Genomic DNA, 19,696 nt, shown 5'->3' with positions numbered 1-19,696 from the left:
TGTGTGTTCTGCCCGCGGGTGTGACTTACATGTTTCATCCCCTGAGAATGACCCGTTGTCTCCCACTGAACCGTCCATTCCTCTTCCATTCCGATTCCACTGATGGCCTCACCAACACTTGAGCACGGGGAACCTCTCCGGACTTTCGCTCACTTCCATCTCTCACTTCTCATCTCGCCTCCCAGTCCTGCTTCTCTCCCAGGCTGGTTCACCCTCGCTACCGTGACTGCTGCCGCTCTCACCATCTTTGGCTTAGACTATAATAAGAGCTTACATATCCCTGCTGCCCATCTTGGCTCCCTCAAATCTGTTCTTCGCAGAGTCTCATGTCTAAAATCTGCTAACCACTCTCCATCTGCTGGGAGAGCTCTTAATTTTCTGGGTCAGGGACCCCTTGAAGAAGCTGCTGACTTTATCCCAAGAGTCTATGGGAATCCAGAAGAAAGCCGACCTAGGCAAGGAAGCTCCGTAGTGTCGCAAGCTCTTTGTGATGTGTCCTGGCCTGCCTCCATGGTCCAGCACTAGCTACTTCCTGTCTGCAGTGTGAATGTTCCGGAATCCAGACTGGCTTACAGCAGCCGGAGGCAGGGTGCCTTTTCCGGAGGCGCTCCTTGCTGGGATGATCTCTTCTCTCCTTTCTGCCTGCACCTTCTTCTCTGAATTATGTGTGTGCCCCTCTCTAGGCTTCCGTGTTGTCCTGTTAAAGCTGACCCCTGCGTTTGCCACCTCGCACCGTAAGTGTCCATTTACCACGCTCAGAAATCATAGGAAGGACGTGGCCTTTTCTTATTTGTGTGGATGCAACTGTGTAAACCCCACAGCTTTTTGGTCATCAGAATAAATGAGGAATGAACTGATACTTCTGACATACTTAAGCTTTACTTCTGACATACTTAAGTTTTATGCACTTGGAAATATTTTTATTCCTGTATCTATTGCTACTATGTTGGGAACTATGTCACTTCTTACAACACTTGAAAAAATAGATGTAATTTGAATGCAGTTAAATATACAAATCTTACAAGTATGGCACCATAAATCTTTATATATCTCTGTGGATCTGTGTTAATAACCTTTCAGACAAAATATGAAATATTTCCATTCTAGAAAGTGGCTTGTGACTCTCCCTCTGTAGTCCACTTCTCAATTTCTACAATCATAAGTTATTTGTGCCTATTTGGTCTTCATGTAAATGAAATCATAACATTGACACACCCAGAATATCTCCCACCAGGTGTATGTGAGATTTTACCTCACTGCTACTTCTTCACATCCTTCACGCGATAGCCTACTTCAGCCAGTTAATTAACACCTACACATTAGGGTCTAAAGATGTGGTGCACGATCCCCTGTGACCTGGAAATAATTCCTAGAATATCAACTGTTTAGATGTAACTGCCAGCAATCATATTGTGATAACAACATGAAAGGATATCTTTTAAAATTGTTATAGCTTAACCATGTCATAAGACTCTAAAATCCCATTCCTTTCTATATCCTCAAAGACATGCTCTTCTTTCCTTGGTATCTTTCCTCTCCATAGACTTTTCTTCCCGTGCCTTCTACGGTTGTGTTCATGGTTGACGGGTGCTGAACATTGTCTGCCTTGAGGCCATACTTGGAGGTGTACAAGCAAATGTCAGTATATTAGCATTGTAAAAGGACACAGAGTCGGGCAGCATCACAGACATACATCAGCACAGTCAACCCAGCGAAGGGAGAGGGGTGAAGTCGGAGAAGGGGAAGAGGTTCCCCATGCCTGGTCCCTGAACGTTTGCTCCCCACCTCGTTTTACTCGGCTCTTCCCTTCTCCCCCTTTTCCTCTCTACCAGTCTTCCTGTGCACACCCTCCCTCCATGTGTACACAAGATGTAGAGTTGTCAGTCATAATGCAAGAGAGGATGGAGGTGAGGAGGGCAGGATGGAGGTGAGGAAGGCAGGAGAGAATGTGCAGACAGAAGAGGAAGACAAAACCATGTGGTTGCGGGTGCAGGTCCATGGTGTGCTCAGAATCTAAAGCTGTGTTCTAAACAGGGGCTTGACCACCTGACTGAGGGTCTGGCATGGCCTCTGTGCCCTGAGTGTTGTGGTGAGGAGAATCATCCTCTTTGATTGCTGACAGTCCTGGACAGTGATTCTTTATGCTGTACCCTCAGCGGTTAAACAAAGGTGATGGTACCTACCTCATCATTTTGTTAAGAGAATTAAGTAAGGCGATGCTTACGAAGCAGTTAGATAAAATCTGGCTCAAAATGGCACTTTTGATTTGCTGTGTAGGTCATGCCTTAAGAAAAATTTAAGGTTACCTTGTTAGAACTTCTCACTTAGAACATTATTTCTAATTTTCTTATTTTTCCTTTGTTTTATTTGAGAGGCAGAGAGAGAGAGAGAGAGAGAACGGACATGAGTAACAACAGACAAATTGAGAGAGAGCTCCCATCCACTGGTTTATTCCCTAAATACCCACAACATTTAGGGCCAGTCTGTGGCCAGAGCCAGGATCCAGGAACTTAATCAAGATCTCCTTATGTTGGGTGACGGGGACCCAAATGCTTAAGCCATCACCCGGTGCCTCCCAGGGTGTGCAGGAAGCTGGAGTCAGAAACCAGAGCCAGGAATTGAATGCAGGCACTCTGGCACGGGATGTAGCTGTCTCTGCTCCCTAGGCTAAATCCCTGCCCCCCACATTTTATCATCATTAAATAGGTCCCCTGTATATTTATTCTGACAGGGTATCTCTATTTATTTTGATGACCTGGATATTAAGGTGCTCTGACGTTTGAGACTGAAGCCACGCTGGGGAGGGGAGGAAGTGGTGGTGAGTTGAAATTCCTTTTTCTGTCACCCCAGAACCATTCTTTTGACAACAAGCTTGTGAGTGGAACTTCTGGAGTTTGGAGTTCAGGGATTGGTGAAGGCAGACAGATGAAAGAAACAGCACGTTAGTTGAGGCGAAGTCTGTCCTTGTGAGGACACTGAAAGAGACTGGGTGGAAATCTGAGAAGAGGGACGTACAGAGGAGAACGCAAACACAGGAGGTGTTTGAGATGGGCCCTGCCGAGCGAGCCTGCTGCCTGAAGATGGGCACAGTCGCTGCCTGGCTTCTGGCCCTGGCCCTCTCCCCTGGAGCCCTCCACAGCTGCCCAGCAACTCCCTCTCCCTAATGTCTCCTACTCCAGTCATTTCCTGCCATCAGAATTACGTCACAAATCTAGCAGTCTCACCCCCTTGCCTTAAAATCTTCCCTCTTTTGTGACTGATGAGGAGAAGCTACCCACTTACTGCCCAACCTGGCCTCTGGTTACCTTTCTGGACTTGCTTCACACCTGGCCCTGAGTGTGCCTCTAGCTGGATTTTTCGTTCCTTCCTGAACATGTCATCAAACTCCACCAGCACCCACTGGCCCACCTCCCTTGCCTGGGTTTCTTCCTATGGATTCTAACGAGTCGACTGGGCACAGTTCTTCAGGGACACACTCCAGACCCACAGGCTTTGGGTGCCTGCCTCATAATGCCACATGTTTTCTAGAATAGCCTTCATGGTTCCTATTTGCCTGTGTGTATGACCTTGCTAAGCTTCATATGGTGGGTTCTACATGTGACTCAGTACTGGTGTGTACACAGTGCTCAACATTTTTAGGGTTGCTAGAAATCTGTGATGTTTAGTTTCTTGTTTGTGAATTTCTTTAACTCATATAGACGTGTGCAAGGCTGCAGCAAGGGAGAGTGATATATTCAAGGAAAACCGCATCATAAATATTTTCACTCATCTAAAGGTAGCATTGGTTAAATAAAACACTTGGGATCAATTTCTGTTAACAGTTGATCATAATGATAGGACTAAGAACCAAAGGGATCATATAAACAAGAATAGTGTCTGCAAATACTAGCTGATAGAATAAAAAAGGGAGAGAACAATCCAACATGGGAAGTGAGATACACAGCAGACCTATAGAATGGCAGAAATCCTAAACAGCACTCTGGCCTCAGAATCAGCCCTTAAGGCATGTGGATCCAGCTGAAATGCCCATGAGAGTATTTCAGGCATGGAAAGCCAAGACACTCTGGCAAAATAAAGAAATAAATAAATAAAATTAAAAAAAAATAAAAAACCTAAATGAAAGATCTCCGCAAGTGAGATCCCAGTGAAAAGAACGGGTCATCAAAGAAGGAGGTACCTTTCTCTGAAGGGAGGAGAGAACTTCCACTTTGACCATGGCCTTGTCTAAATATGATCAGAGTCGGTGAACTCAGGGGGCTTCCATAGCCTTGGCAGCTCATGACAAGAGCCTAGGTTGATTACTGAGGCCATCAACAAGAGTGTCAATTTGTTAAGTCAACAACAGGAGTCACTGTGCACTTACTCCTCATGTAGGATCTTTGTCCTTAGTGTGCTGTACATTGTGATTTAATGCTATAACTAGTACTCAAACAGTATTTTTCACTTTATGTTTCTGTGTGGGAGCAAACTGTTGAAATCTTTACTTAATGTATGCTAAACTGATCTTTTGTATATAAAGAGAATTGAAAATGAATCTTGATGTGAATGGAAGGGGAGAGGGAGTGGGAAAGGGGAGGGTTGCGGGTTGGAGGGACGTTATGGGGGGGAAGCCATTGTAATCCATTATCTGTACTTTGAAAATTTATATTCATTAAATAAAAGTTAAAAAAATAAAAAATAAATAAAAAAATAAAATGCTTGGGGTACACAAAACGTTTGGAAAATAATGATGGAGCCACACTCTTTGAACACCTCTTCTGTGTATAGAGTCTGTGCAGTTGGCGTTGGTATTTCCATTGTCCACCTGAGGATTCTGAATTCCAGCCAGGTGCTTGGACAGTCCAGGAATGGCTGACAAAGGAGGTTTATAGGTGGGGAAGTGAGGAAGGGTCACTCAGTAGAGGAGCCTCAATAATGAAAGGACTGTGCCATCCTTCCAGGACTTCCTTAGAGTTTCCCAGTGACTTACCTGTGGCTGTTCCTCTGAGACGTCTCCCTAGTCATCCATAAAAGTGGGAAATATGGACAGGGGGAGGGTTGGAGAAGGAGGACAGGAGACAGGACAAACAAGGGGACGATGTAAAGAAGAGAGAAGCGTACTGGCAGGAAATCTGAAATGCTGGGTCAGACTTTGAGATGTGATGAATTTGTCTTGAATGGCAGAAATCCTAAACAGCACTCTGGCCTCAGAATCAGCCCTTAAGGCATGTGGATCCAGCTGAAATGCCCATGAGAGTATTTTTTATTTTTCCATACTATTTATTGAACTCTTAGTGTAGGATTAATTTTATGAGTATAAAGTTAATTGAAAGTAGATCTTTGTATAAAATAATAATAGGTGATAGAGGAGGAAGAAGGGTGGGAGTGTAGGCAGGAGGGAGGGTAGGTGGAAGGAGGAAATTACTATGTTTCTAAATTTGTATATATGAAAATCATGAAGTTTGTATAACTTAAATAAAGGGTTTCTGGATAAAAAATATTTGTTGAATGAATGAATGGCATATATGTGCACTTGAGTATTAAGGTGACCCTGAAGGTAGTAAAAAAAAAAAAAGAAAGAAAGAAATCCTGGGTTGGAGCCATTTATCAAAGAACAGACTGCCTTGAATGTATCATTCCACTCTAGCCTGTAGGATTCTGCTGAGAAGTCTGATGTTAATCTAATGGGTTTTCCTTTATATATAACTTGACACTTTTCTCAGTGTGTTTAAAACTCTTTCCTTGTCTTAACTTTTGACAATTTGATGACAATATGCCTCAGAGAAGACCTTTATTTGAGTTGGCTTGGGTTTCTTTTTCATTCCAACGGAACCTTTTATGTAATGAGCACAAATTTCATAAATACAGCTTAAGGAATACAGTGATTCTTCCCTCCATACCTGCCCTCCCACCCACACTCCCACCCCACTTCCTTCTTCTCCCATTCCCGGTCCCATTCTCCATTAAGATTCATTTTCAATAAACTTTATACACAGAATAAAAACTCTATACTAAGTAAAGATTTCAACAGTTTGCACACACACACAAACAAAACTGAGAACAAGTTTTACAGTTAATTCTCATTATACAACTCATTGAGGACAGAAGTCCTGTATGGGAGGTAAGTGCACAGTGACTCTTGTTCTTAATTTAACCATTAACATTCATGTTGTCATTTTGATATTTTGAATTTGCTGAGACTTGCTTTATGGCCTAGCATAAGGTCAATCCTAGAGAAAGTTCCATGCACTGCTGAGATAATGTGTATGCTGCAACAGCACAATCAAAAGTTCTGTAGATATCTTAGGTCCATTTGGTCTACAGTGTTGATTAATTCTGCTGTTTCCTTGCTGATTTTCTGTCTCGTTGATATGTCCATTGGGATGTTGAAATCCCTCATTACTATTAATCTATGTCTCCCCTTAGATCCCTTAACATTTCTTTTTTTAAAAAAGATTTATTTATTTATTTGAAAGGCAGAGTTAGAGAGAGAGAGAGAGAATGAGAGAAAGAGAGAAAGAGAGAAAGAGAAAGAAGTCTTCCATCCACTGGTTCACTCTCCACATGATTACAATGGCTGGAGTTGCACTGATCCAAAGCCAGGAGGTTCTTCTGGGTCTCTCACGAGGGTGCAGGGGCCCAGGGACTTGGGCCATCTTCACTGCTTTCCCTGGCCATAGCAGAGAGCTTGATTGGAAGTGTAGCAGCTGGGACCCGAACCGGTGCCCATTTAGGATGCTGACACTGCAGGCAGCAGCTTTACCCACTACACCACAGTGCCAGTCCAACATTTCTTTTAAATAGCTAGGTGCCCTGTAATTAGGTGCATATACATTTATTATAGTTACATTGCCCTGTTGAATTGATCCCTTAACCATTACGTAGTGTCCTTCTTTGCCTCTTTTGACAGTTTTTGTGTTAAAGTCTGTTTTGTCTGATGTTAGAATGGCTACACCAGCTCTTTTTTGGTTTCTGTTAGCATGGAATATCTTTTTCCATTCTTTCACTTTCAGTCTGCATGCATCTTTGTTGGTGAGATGTGTTTCTCTTAAGCAGCAAATAGATGTGTTCTGTTTTTTAATCCATTCAGCCAGTCTGTGTCTTGACTGCAGAGTTGAGGCCATTTACATTCAAGGTGACTATTGGTAAATAACAACTTTGCCCTGCCATTTCCCATAAATATTCCTATTTTTTACATTGGATTTCCTTTGTAATTTTACTGGCAGGTTTCTTTTGTTTACCCTCTTTCATATTGATCACCATGTTTCTGTGTTTCTTTGTGCAGCACATCCTTAAGCATCTTCTGCAGGGCTGGACAGGTGGTAACAAATTATTCCAATTTCTATTTGTCATGGAAGAAGGTCTTTATTTCACCTTTGTTCATAAATGAGAGTTTTGCAGTGTACAGTATTCTAGGTTGACAGTTCTTTTCTCTTAAGACTTGGAATATATCTCACCATTCTCTCCTAGCTTGTAGGGTTTCTCATGAGAAGTCCACTGTGAGTCTCATTGGAGAGCCTCTGAAAGTAATCTGACGTTTCCCTCGTGCACATTTTAGACTCTTCTCTTTGTGTTTTCCTGTGGAGAGCTTGATTACAGTGTATCAGGGTGAAGATCTTTTCTGGTCATGTCTATCAAGAGTTCTATGTGTTCCTGGGTTTGGATGTCCCTTTCCTTCTCCAAATCCGGGGAATTTTCTGTATTATTTCACTAAAAAGACCTTCTAATCCTTTCTCTCTTTCCACACCTTCAGGAACTCCTAGAACCCGAATGTTGGTTTGTTTGACAGTATCCTGTAGTTTCCCAACAGTGTTTTTGTTTTGTTTTTTAGTTTTCTAATTTCTTCTCTGTGTTTGGTCTAACTGTATAATTTCCCGTGCTTTGTCTTCTAAGTCAGACATTGTTTCTTCTCCTTCACCAATTCTGTTTTTAAGGATTTCAACCACATTTTTATTTGTTTTATTGGATTATTCATTTAAAAGATTCCATTTTGATTTAAGATCTCAATTTCATGGGAGAAATTTTCTTTCATGTCATGTATGGATTTCATTGTTCATGCATTTGCTTCTGATTTGTTCTAATAATCCTATGATCTTTCTTTGAGATTCTTATATCTGGATGTCCATGAGACCTGGGAAATTGTCAACTATTATCCCATATTTCCCATAGATTTTCTTCATTCTTTTTAATTGTTTTCTCTTTATTTTTGTCTGATTTGGTTATTTCAAAATTCTTGAACTGAAGATCAGAAACTCACTCTTCCACTTGGTCTATGCTGCTGTTAGATCTAGTGGGATTTATCTCAGAAATGCAAGGGTGGTTCAACATTTGCAAATCACTAAACATGATAAATTGCATCAATAAAACAGAGAACAGAAAGAGTTATTTGAAAGAGTTATAGAGAGGCAGAGGCAGAGAGAGAGAGAGAGAGAGAGAGAGAGAGAAAGAGGTCTTCTGTCCACTGGTTCACTCCCCAGATGGCCACAATGGTCAGAGCTGTGCAGATCTGAAGCCAGGAGCCAGGAATGTCTTTCGGGTCTCCCATGCGGGTGCAGGGGCCCAAGGACTTGGGACATCTTCTACTGCTTTCCCAGCTGGATCGGAAATGGAGAAGCTGGGACGTGAACCAGTGTCTAGATGGGATGCCAGCACTGCAGGCTATGGTTTTACCTGCTATGCCACAGCGCTGGCATTACAATGCATGCAGGGTGTAAAACCCTAACCTGGGTCCACTGGCCTGATTGGCAGCAAGCCAATCAGTGACATCACAGTGGTAGAAGAAAGTAGACATTTATCTGCAAAGCACAGAGCAAGGAGTTGGGCAGCTGTTGCTTGATTCTCAGACTCCCCAATGGTTTCAGAATTGGGGATCTGAAGGATTGAACTTGCGGATGAGTGGTGCATGTTCAGCTCATGTGTGCAGGTCTTTGACTGGCCCAGAGTGCTTGTAAGCCTCCTGATTGATCATGGATGTCTTGTTCTTTGGGGAATTTCATTGAGGCCCAAGTGAGCTCCAGGTAGTCTGGGGGCCATGCAGGGAGTAAATTTTTGCAGTTTGTTCATGCCTAAGATTCCTGAGAAAGCTCTCCAGACAGGATAGAACATCAAGATGTTGTCTCTAGAGAAGAGAAATTGTCTTCAGGGTCTGTCTGAAGAGTCTTGTCATGAGGAACCCTGTGGAGGCAGCTGCACCACTCCCTGCATTGAGTGCATAAATTTGGGAGGTTGCTTTGCAATCATAGAAGCAGAGCAAAGAAACTCGAGGATAAGGGAAGAAGACAGAGAGTGTCGGAGACGAGGGCCTGGTAGTCTACTCTGCACAGACTGTTGTCTAGAGGCTCGATTTCACAGGGATTTTAACACAGCAGAAGAACCATAGAATTAGAAGACTCCATGCTTTCATAGATTTCTGGCACATCTGGTCAACTGCTTGTTCAGAGAGGGGTGTAGGTGAAAAGGGTGGAGAAAGAGGGAAGGGTAAGACCTATCTGCTGAAAGAGGAGGGGCAAGTCTCCTCCTGAATCACCATGGAACGTGAGGGAATTTTGAAGGGGATTCTCCAGGGTTCTACAGAGCTCTGTGCTCCCTCCAGCCTCCCAGGCGTGTTTCCTGTACATAGCTCTAACCAGGGTGCCAGGGCTGTTCTGATATGCTAGACTGTTCAGACTTGAGGCAATATTTCAAGAGAATTATAGCCCTACACTGAGTAATATTTCAGTGTACTCCAAAAAGCTATAGACTGTAATTTTGGGAAATACTTTATATCACTTATGAATTTGATTAGTTCACTGTACGTTTCTTTCTTTAAAAATACTGTCAATTTGGGGGACTTCTCTAGAGACCAAGCATTGTCTGCTGTATCCCAGGGAGGAATCTGCAACCAGGAAAGTCATTTAGAAGAAGGAAGCCACCCTTAGTGGCTTCCCATAGTGTTCTGTGGCCCATTCTAAAGGAGGCTGCATGAATAACATTGAAGAGCCAAGTACAGCAAGTCCTCCTGGCCCACGTTCTCACAGGAGGAAGAGGCTGTCATCCTGCTCATCTTCTTTCTTTCTCAAGCATAGTAAATGACACTTGGCTAAGTGTTCATAATCTGCCTTTAAGAACGTCCTCCTCCAGACACTAAGTGTCACCTCTAGGGGACGCTTTAGAGCAATTCTCTGGCTCTTCCTTTGTGGCCTCTGATATTTAGGAAACAGAGGGGAAAAGATCTAAGCCTCAACTAATTTCTGAGCTAGGAAGTAGCTTCTCTGACGCAATTAAAGAAAAATATGGAGCATTGTGCTGTGAGTGCTGGATTGACTGGTACATGGAAAAAATGAATATTGGATGCAGAGAAGGTTAAGACTAGTGGAAGTCAAAAGCTGGAATAGTTTGTGGATTAAATGGGCTTGAAGTGAATTTTGAGAATGTATAAAATTGAGTAACTCCGTAGGTACATAGATAAGTACATGGATGATTACATTGTGAAAAAAAGACATGATTCAACTAAAGTGACCTTTTAAAGATTAATATTAAGTATTAAGGTGAAGCTCCATATTTAATTGCCTCAAAATTCCTTTCATCCTTTTCAGAAAAATGGAGATTACTTTTTAAAAGTCATTGAAATAACTTTACATCCTATCTTCTGGTCGGCCATTGTATAGGGGTCTACCCAACTCTCTACATCCTATCTTCTGGTCGGCCATTGTATAGGGGTCTACCCAACTCTCTTATTTATAGCATCACTAAACTGTTACCAATAAAAGTTTCATTATTTGCCTATTCTGCTAGTTACAGAAAGATGTATACTCCCTAAAGTGATGGAAGAATAAGGCAGGGGATGTCCAATTGTCCGATTGCACAATGCACCCCTAATACACACGTGTACAGAAAGTCAGGTTGAGCCAGACACAATAAACTAACACTGTGCTTTTCTTATAGTGAAGATATGCAAACTCTCATTGAAGGTCAAATTTGAATGAGGTGCAATGACATTGAAAGGGAAAAGTCCTCCCAGATAGTTATAATATGCTGGACAGATTTCAAAGTGTTTTTTTGCCATTGAAGTGAAACTCTTTATGAATGCTTTGCAAATTCCATTTCCTAGATACCAAGTTTAATTGGTATTGGTACTCACTATTATTACTCAAATCATTTCATTTGGTTTAGGGGAAAAAAGTCACAAAAGAATGTAGGTGACCAGATGATTGTAAGGAGCAATTAGAATTATCCCGTATATCCTGTGTAGGAGTGTATGTGTGTGTCTCCATGTCACTGCACATATATGCATAAGGTATTGTACTACTGTATATTGCATTACCTAAAGAATAAGTTTGAGTCTTGTGGAAGAAGTCTGTTACATTCTTTATCCACATGACACTGCTGTTATATGAAAATATAAGAGTAACTGGCGATGAGTATTTTCTAGCCCTTCTCTTCCATGTTCATGCTTCGGCTCTGAAGCAGTGCTCACCTGGTTCGGTGCTCGGCTCTCAGAGGAACGTCCACAATAACCTCTACGCTGTTCCAGCCAAAGGGATCTGGATTGTGAACACCTGCTGTTTGACTCATGATTGCCCACAGCTGACTAAATGGCCATTTGTCCTGGTTGGAACCAGAAGGTTGAAGCTAAGGCGAGCACAGAGACCTGCAGGCATGAATCTGGTGCCCAGAGACGTAATAAGCTGCAGGAAATCAAGACCAGCCTCCACATGTGGGGGCTTGATCAGCAAGGCAGGGGTTTGTTCATTCGTTCAAGGCAGGCTTGTTCCTTGTCCTGAAGCACCTGTGTGGTTATTATTAAGTCCGATTTTACTGCAAGGGGTGAGTTCATTTATTCCTTTTTGTTTTTGATGACTCCAGTCTTTCCTCCAGCTTTCAGAAAAGGACCCCACAAAACTCAAAGGACCCTTAATTAGTAGACCAGAGTCACGATCCCATGGGAGATCTTGGTTCCATCCACCCAGAAGCAGTCAATACTTGGACAGAGGACACCATAAACTTAGTATCCAGCCACTGCACATGGGTGCCCTGCGCACGGTGTGTAAGCCCGAGTGTGTGATTTTCTCCATCAGTGTCCAGAATTTGTAAACCCTAACCTATTCTCAGGGCAGGGACACTCAGCCCTTGTCATAGAGCTCAAGTTTGCCTTGCACAAAGCTGTCACGTGCAATTCATATCCCCTGGAAATCTTCTCATGACCTTCGATGAACATACACTCTGTCTAAACTGATGAAGTTTGCAGCTTGAGTCTTTAACTCCATCTTTTAATAATGTGTGAAATGCAGGAACTTTTATATTTAGGGATTATCTATTCAATTATCTATAATAGAGTTGCAGGTCGTACACCTTCCAAATCAGATTCTAAATAGGACACAAGGTAGTATCTTCCCTGGGGGCTTCATAAGGATGTGTGTCTATATATCACATTTTAAAATGTATTTCCTAGGCAAATCTGTAATTTTTAAATGCTGTCATTCACTAGAATCACTTTGGTTGCTTTTTTTTTTTTTTGGCTGGGCAATAATTTAGACTTCTTTGGAAAGAGCTGGTGCATAGTAAGCTGACGTTTATAAGAAGAAGCTGTGCATTGTTACCTGCAGTAGTGTGAATAGTGAACAGCTGCTTGGTGTATCGAAGAGAAAAGGGAGCAGGTGTTTGGCCCAGCAGTTAAGATGCTTCCGAGGCCTGCATCCCGTGTCATAGTGCTTAGCTTTGAGTCCTGGCTCTACTTCCAATTCCAGCTGCCTGCCGATGAGCAGCCTGCACTGTGCAGATGTCAGGGTCCATGTTTTGCCAGATATTAGGCATTTTGAGGGCTAAGAAGGGTTGTATGTATCTCTGGAAACAAACAATGACTTGGCAAATGTTCATGGAATAAATGAGTAAATGAAAAGTAAGCACATTTGGTAAAGAGCCCCAGGAGTGTGCGGGGAAGTGTAGTTTCTCACAGGTCACTTTGGTCAGAGTTCTCCCAAGAGGTCATTTAGCTTATTTGAAACAGTTTTCTAATGCTCTAGTCGTCATATTTTCTTGGTCCAGTGCATACCATCCTTCTCTAGATCTTATACAATTTTTTAGATTTATTTATTTATTTGAAAGAGAAAGAGAGAGAGAGAGAGAGAGAGGTCTTCCATCTGCTGGTTCACTCCCCAGATGGCCACAACGGCTGGAGCTGTGCCGATCCAAAGCTAGGAGCCAGGAGCTTCTTCCGGGTCTCCCACACAGGTGCAGGGGCCCAAGCACTTGGGGCATCTTCCACTGCTTTCCCAGGCCACAGCAGAGAGCTGGATGGGAAGTGGAGCAGCCAGGACTTGAACCGGTGTCCATATTGGATGCCGGCACTGCAGGCAGCCGCTTTACCCACTATGCTACAGCGTTGGCCCCTGGATCTTATCCACTTTTTTGTTTTCATTTTAAAGAGTTTTCATAAAGTAAGTTTCTTAGGCTGTTTAGCACATGAAGCTTCATCTATGCAGTGGTCTGCAATTTACAGAAAACTGAAAAAATTGAGTATTTAAAGAACGTATGTAGACACCACAGTGTTTATCTGATATTTTATGAGTGAAACTGACATTTTGAGATTTATTATTTACAGCCTTTTCTCTACTTTTTAGGAACAGGGTTTTTTCCTTCTTACGGTTTGTTGAGTTATTTACTTAGTGGAGGGTTAAGCTTATGATTATCAAATAAACTGAATGAGTGTCATTGTAAAAATAAAAAGAATAGGAAAGAAAGGAGGGAGGGTAGAGTAGGAAGTATTACTCTGCTCCTAAATTTGCATATATGAAATATATGACATTTATCCACCTTCTATAAATAAAAAATTGGAAATAAATAAAAGAGGTGAAGGTGAGGCTATTTAGAAGGATCTGGAACACACGTAACTCAGTCACTATGCCTATACAAATATGGGCTTTGATTAAGGGGAGATGGCCTTACTTGCAGTCTTGGGCATTACAAAGCATATGAGGGAATCTTTAAAAATTGACCATCCATTTTATCTAAAGGCAGTTACATTAGACTGAGGAGACGTTTTTATTTTCTGAAGAGCACCCCAAATGGTGACTGGCAAGACAATGACTTTCGACGGTTGTGGAATGAGAGAGTAAATGAAGAGTCAGCACCTTGAGAGGCTGCAAAACCTCGTCCTAACCCTTGGGAAAAGGAGTTCAGGTGACCCTGGCTGGTGCTTCCCTCATAGCTACAGGTTGCTTCCCTTGCTGAAGTTAGCGGCAACTTTTTGGTGAATACCAACAACATACTCTAGAATATTTATTTCCAATCTTGGGAAGGGGGATTAGAAGTTGTAGTTAGCAGGCACAGGCGAGGAGCCATTGGCCCAGGAGATGAAATAACTGGCCTGGGTCAACCCTCCAGGAAGGAGGAACCTTGAGTGAACTCAGGGAGTTGTGATAGGAGCTTTGGACTTGTGGTTTATTTTGCATTCCTAAAATGGTTAGAATGTTAAAAAAGCAGTGAAAATGTAATAGTCATGACTCTTGGTTGCATGGTTTAAGTTTTATAATCTTACTTAATAAAGGCGCTGAGATTTCCTTAGTGAGGGATTCAAGATTTATCCTTGTGTCCCAAAAGGACGTGGATCGTTAACATACTGTTCATGCTTACCTTTGCCATGTCTCCACATCTGAAGCACAAATGCTAGCCTGTGTCAACTTGCTTTCAAAGATCATCATAAAAATGTACCCATTTACAAAAGCTAATCCACATGCACCTTTAAGTGACTTAAATACGACCTTGTGCTTTGACCGATACGCCTATTGCACTGTGAACATATTTATTTTTATGACAATAACCCTTGCACGCACTATATTTTTTTCTAGACCCAAGTCAGTCAGACACACTTCACCCAGTTGGGTTGCACAGTTAAACTCACTGCAGTCTGCAGAGGTAGCAGGAGCCTAAATTCTAAAGCAATGCAAACCAAAAGCTTTATGTGGATGATTTAAGTTTCACATTCTGCAGAGATCACCAAAAAGACATGTTGTGAAATGTAGTCTTTTTTTTCTGTCCATGACTACAGGCAGATCAAAAGATCTGTGATTGTAAGATGTGGCTATTTTGAGCACCTGCTATCCGTTGCCCATTCACACACAGCAACTGGTGGCCACTAAAAATAATCAGCTTTACCACCAGCTACGAATCTGGCCATGTTTGGCTGGTGGACAATGGGCGCAGTGAGATTTAGGACCCTGCCTTCGCTTGCTTCAGCACACTCATCAGCCTTTGAAAGCCATTGAAAAGCCATTAACAGGCAGGACAGGGAGAGCCGCACTGCAGCACACCTCGTGCCGGCGGAAGGTGGCTGCATGTGAGTGCCAATTAGAGCTGACTGTTCCCGGGCTCGTGGCATTAGGAGCCGTGTCAATCAAGGGGGCTACAAAAGCACGTGCAGCCGTGGCGGTGCAGAACCCGCCCGGGAGGCTGCTCTGAGCTCCAGCTGCTGAATGAGAATGAGTGGGAAGCTCTTGGCAGGATCATGGAGCGGAGCCTCTGTTCAATAATGCATCCCGAGGTAAACTGTTACCTGAGTGAGGCTAAATAATGCATTTCCTGGGCTCGACTGTGGTAGCAGAGGAGAGTGCTGGCACCCGTGGCAAGGTTGCTGTCTGAGATGGAACGATGTCTCACTATCATTTTATCAAGTGCTGTAAGTAAGCTTGGCGTTTTGCTATGTGGCTGTTTGTATTCTTGAAGTATTGTTGATGCAGAATTCAGGCGGGTCTTGTGCTATCCCATGTCCAGATGACTGAGATAGGCTGGTGACTTTGAAGGACATTTTACAGGCTCGGGCTGTTTCTTCTTCTTTTCAGGCTCTAGAATATTGCTAGTGTGATCTCAATGCTCATCATACAGAACTATTTAAGAGCTAAGCTTTTTTACTTAAAAAATACTGCAAGTGAAAACATTTTTTAAAGGCAATACATAGAAAGGAATTGTTTTCTGTATGCTACAGGAGGAGAATTTATATGTATCGGCATATATTAATAAGATACATAAAAGTCCAGTGTATTAATGTGTGGCTGAGGTCCTTTAGTCATTATTTTACCTTCAAGTTGTACCTCTCAGAGGTTAGACTGGTGCTTGATCTTCACGGATCTCCTTGACGGTAAACTTTCGTCCTTGCCTGATTCACCTTGCAGTGTGCAGAGACCCCAGTGGCTCTGCCACATGCTACACACGGATGCTCACGTGTGAAGAATAGTTTGTTACCTGTTTTTTTTTTTTCCTCAATGCCTGAATTTTAGCTGAATTTTCTGAGCTAGATAGCACCTGCCTCTAAACCTTTTCTGGGTGGTGATAATGAAGAGGAAGACATATTTCTAATGCAAATGGCTTGTTATATATACATTTTATTTTCCTCCTGTAGCACTTGTGAGAAGTTTTGTCCGTTTATGTCATGATCTTAAAATGACAGATGGCATTTGTAGCAAATTGTTTCCTTTTTGGATGAGGGTTTGCTTGGCAAAGGACATCACAATGTTAAGTTTAATTACTATATTAAAGGAACACATGTTTTGAGTGAATGCTGAGTTTTCCATTAATGGTGACTGAATAAATGATGGTTGGGAAGGATGGAATATTTTGTCTTTGGAGGAGGGTGTATACTGGAATCAAAAGTAAATCGTTGCAAAAATAAGAGATGGAATGAGAGAGGAAGGAAGAGGAAGGGTGGGAATGTGGGAGGGGGTTAAGGCAGGGTAGGGTGGGAAGAGTCACTATGTTCCTAAACCTGTATGTGTGAAATGCATGAAATTTGTTTACCTTTAATTTAAAAACTCTAATAAAAATAAAAATGTCTTACTCTTAAAAATTGCCAAAGGAAGCATGCTTTTAGCTCGCAGAACAATTTTCACTCCAAGCAGAAATCACGGGTCTGTTTGGAAGTTTTCAGATTTAATGAATAAGAAGGATGTGGCCTAAGAATATAGAATACACCATCTTTTGGTTAAGCATCTGAAATCTTGGGGTTGTATCTGGGTGAAGTCTGCCCAGGGTGGTGTCCGTACTGCCTCTGTGTGTTACTGCACTAGCCGCGTATCATCATTCCTCTTTCTCTGCCTCTGCAGAGGGAATTCCCGGAGTCCTTGGCATTATTCCTGCCAGGAACCTGGGCTCTCTCTAGGTGAAGCACACACACCTGGTGGAAGGCAGCGCTGCGGCTTGGGAAAAAGCACCAAGCTAAAGCAACACAGACATAGGGGGTCAGGGAGCAGTTGGTCAGCAAACATGCCCCACCTTATCTTACTTTGAGTTGAATTATTAGCATAAATTCAGAAAATGTTTTAAAAAAAGACTATGTCCTGTCAGTGACATCATTTGAGGTTATTCTTATTGTTCACCAGTATGAAAGATGCAATTAAAAATGAATGAGTAATTTTAATGAAAAAATTTCAAGCACCTGGAAACCATGTTCTTGATGAGTTTATCAAAGTAATTAGCAAGTACTCACTGCTAACTCAATTGTTTTCTAAACTGAGTGTGGCCATGTCTATAAATGGAAAGGAAGCGTGAATAGTATAAATGCTAACGTCCCTGGAGAGGTGGCACGGTGTGCTAAAGGCATTCAGAAATCATACTCCATTATGGCTGAACTAGTCAAGGAACTGTGCATTGAAAGATGTATGTGGAGCCAGACTCTGAGGATGACTGAGTAGAAGTCAGAGTGAGGACCATTTTGGTATCAGAAGGGTTTATTGAAAAGGATCATGATTCATAGTTTAATAGTTGTTCCTGCTAAATACGATTTTCCCGCATGGTGTTCCCTTGTCCACTCTGTTGGTCTAATCTACTTGCAAGGTTATTTTGGCTACATTCTTACAGGTGTTCCTTCCGACATGACCTCCACTGGCACCTCCTGCCTAATTTTTTTTTCATTCTGCTCTTTGTATATCCCCAAACCATATTCACTTCCAAGCCTGGCTGCAATGCAGGAAATGGTTGTGATTCATAGTGAAAGCAAGAACTTCTGAGATGTGCATCAGCAGCCACACACGTGGTCCTTGTGAGGCAGAGGACACCTTTGTGTGGGACGTGGGTGCCTGCTAATTAATGCTTACAAGAGACTCATGGTCTCCTGGGCAATGCTAAAGCACATCAATACTGAAAAGTCTGAACTCACAGTCTAACAGTAGTTGTCTCTGGTTTACAATGTTATCAGTTACCTGAAGAAAGCATTCTGTGTTTTCAAAACTGTGCACTATGGACCATGCTTTAAAATTAGACAGAACTTTAAAGCAGTGTAAGAGAATATTGAAAGAGTGAGTAGTTAGGGATAAAGGTGGTGAAACAGATCTATCTGTTGGCATGGGCTCTGACCTAGTTCTGGGGCTCTTCTTTGACTCTGTCTTCTATAGAAATGTAGACAACTGGAGTATAAAATGTGCTTGTGGAAGCAGGAAGTAGCAGGAAAGTTAGCAACACCATAACCAAAGGTGTCCATGTCTCATGTCTCTGAAGTCAAGAAGTACCTTCAGATGGATATGTAGTGAGAGTCTGTCTGACAGCCATGGACTTGGCCAGGGGCCCCAGCTGGAGTGCAAGCAGGAGGGAGAACTGGACCTCTAAGGAGCAGTTGGCTCAAGTGTCAGTGTCACATGAGACCTGGGGAATATACTTCACTTTTAATAAACTGAGGTATACCTGTGGCATTACCTTTGTCTCCCGTGAGAGCCAAGGGCTCTTTCTCTCCTGGTTCAACTCTTCTCAAAGCACTTGAGTTTGAGGCAACATTGTCTGCAGCCTGAGGAAAGTTAAAGTGATTTAAAATGAATAGTCTACAAGTTCGCTGATCCCTTGACAACAACTAAGATTGCACCAGCTGAACCAAGCAGAAAGCCACTAGTTTACCTACTAACAGCTTTCTAATCCCATGCTCGTGCTCATTCTCAAGAATGTCACCTCTATGCTTGCCTCCTTCCATCTCCCACCTATTGCACATGCTGCCCACTTGTTCAGGAACCCTACAAGTTCACGGAAGCACATCACCCTGGCCCCACTGTTTCCTGCATGTCTGCCCAATGCTCACCCCAGGGTTCACTGCTGAAGCCTCTCCACTCTCATCCACACTCTGTTGTACTCAGGTGACAAATGTCTGTCCATCATCCTGTTTGAACCCACTCTCTGAGTTGTCTGTCCTTGTACCAGATAGTTGGATGATCATAGAAGGAAAACAGGAGAGCAAATGCAGGTGGATTTCATGCTAGAGCCACGATCACCAGTCTCCAGCAGGCAGATGACAAAGTAATGCCCTCTCACTGTGTTTCCCCAGTAGGCGCAGTTGTTATGCCTAGAAATCTTTTTATCTTCCTTTAACCTCCCACACCCCAAAGTTAGAAACCCTCAATTATCACCCCCACTTCTTCCCACCAGTGCATCTACACAGGTGCCTGCATGTGAATCTATTGATGCTGGCAACCTCATCCATTGTGGCTTTAAACGTAACCACTGTTTCCCCAGATCTGTGCCTTTATCCCAGATACCCCCTTGTACATCACTGTCTTCTATCTCTTAAGAGCAAGTGCACATTTTGTATCCAACAACAGACTTCTCAAGTAGTCTTGTTTTGATAAGCAGTATTCCATAACATTTATTAAATCATCCACATACTAATGTCTTCCCATTTTCATAGGTATCAAAACTTTATATTCAGCATTAAATTGAAGCCTTTAACCCTAATCTCTTAGCATTGATTTGCAAATGAAATAATATGAAG

General features: G+C 42.5%; 1 protein-coding gene across 6 annotated transcripts in view; it reads left to right on the top strand.

Moving 5' to 3' along the window:
- The window catches only part of MYO16 (myosin XVI), a 697,134-nt gene that overhangs the window by 120,771 nt on the left and 556,667 nt on the right, over window positions 1–19,696 (top strand). The window contains exon 1 of one of the 6 annotated variants that reach the window (XM_051849976.2): window positions 14,518–15,631. The exons of 4 other annotated variants lie outside the window; for them this stretch is intronic. In XM_051849976.2, coding sequence (XP_051705936.2) covers window positions 15,604–15,631 — 28 coding nt within the window. In that variant the 5' untranslated portion in view covers window positions 14,518–15,603. Of the gene's footprint in view, window positions 1–14,517; window positions 15,632–19,696 lie in introns of those variants that run through there. One more of the 6 variants, XM_051849975.2, reaches the window with a different exon arrangement.

This window comes from Oryctolagus cuniculus, chromosome 9 (assembly GCF_964237555.1).
Source record: "Oryctolagus cuniculus chromosome 9, mOryCun1.1, whole genome shotgun sequence".
NCBI lineage: Eukaryota > Metazoa > Chordata > Mammalia > Lagomorpha > Leporidae > Oryctolagus > Oryctolagus cuniculus.
This window is presented reverse-complemented; position numbering and strand designations above follow the sequence as displayed.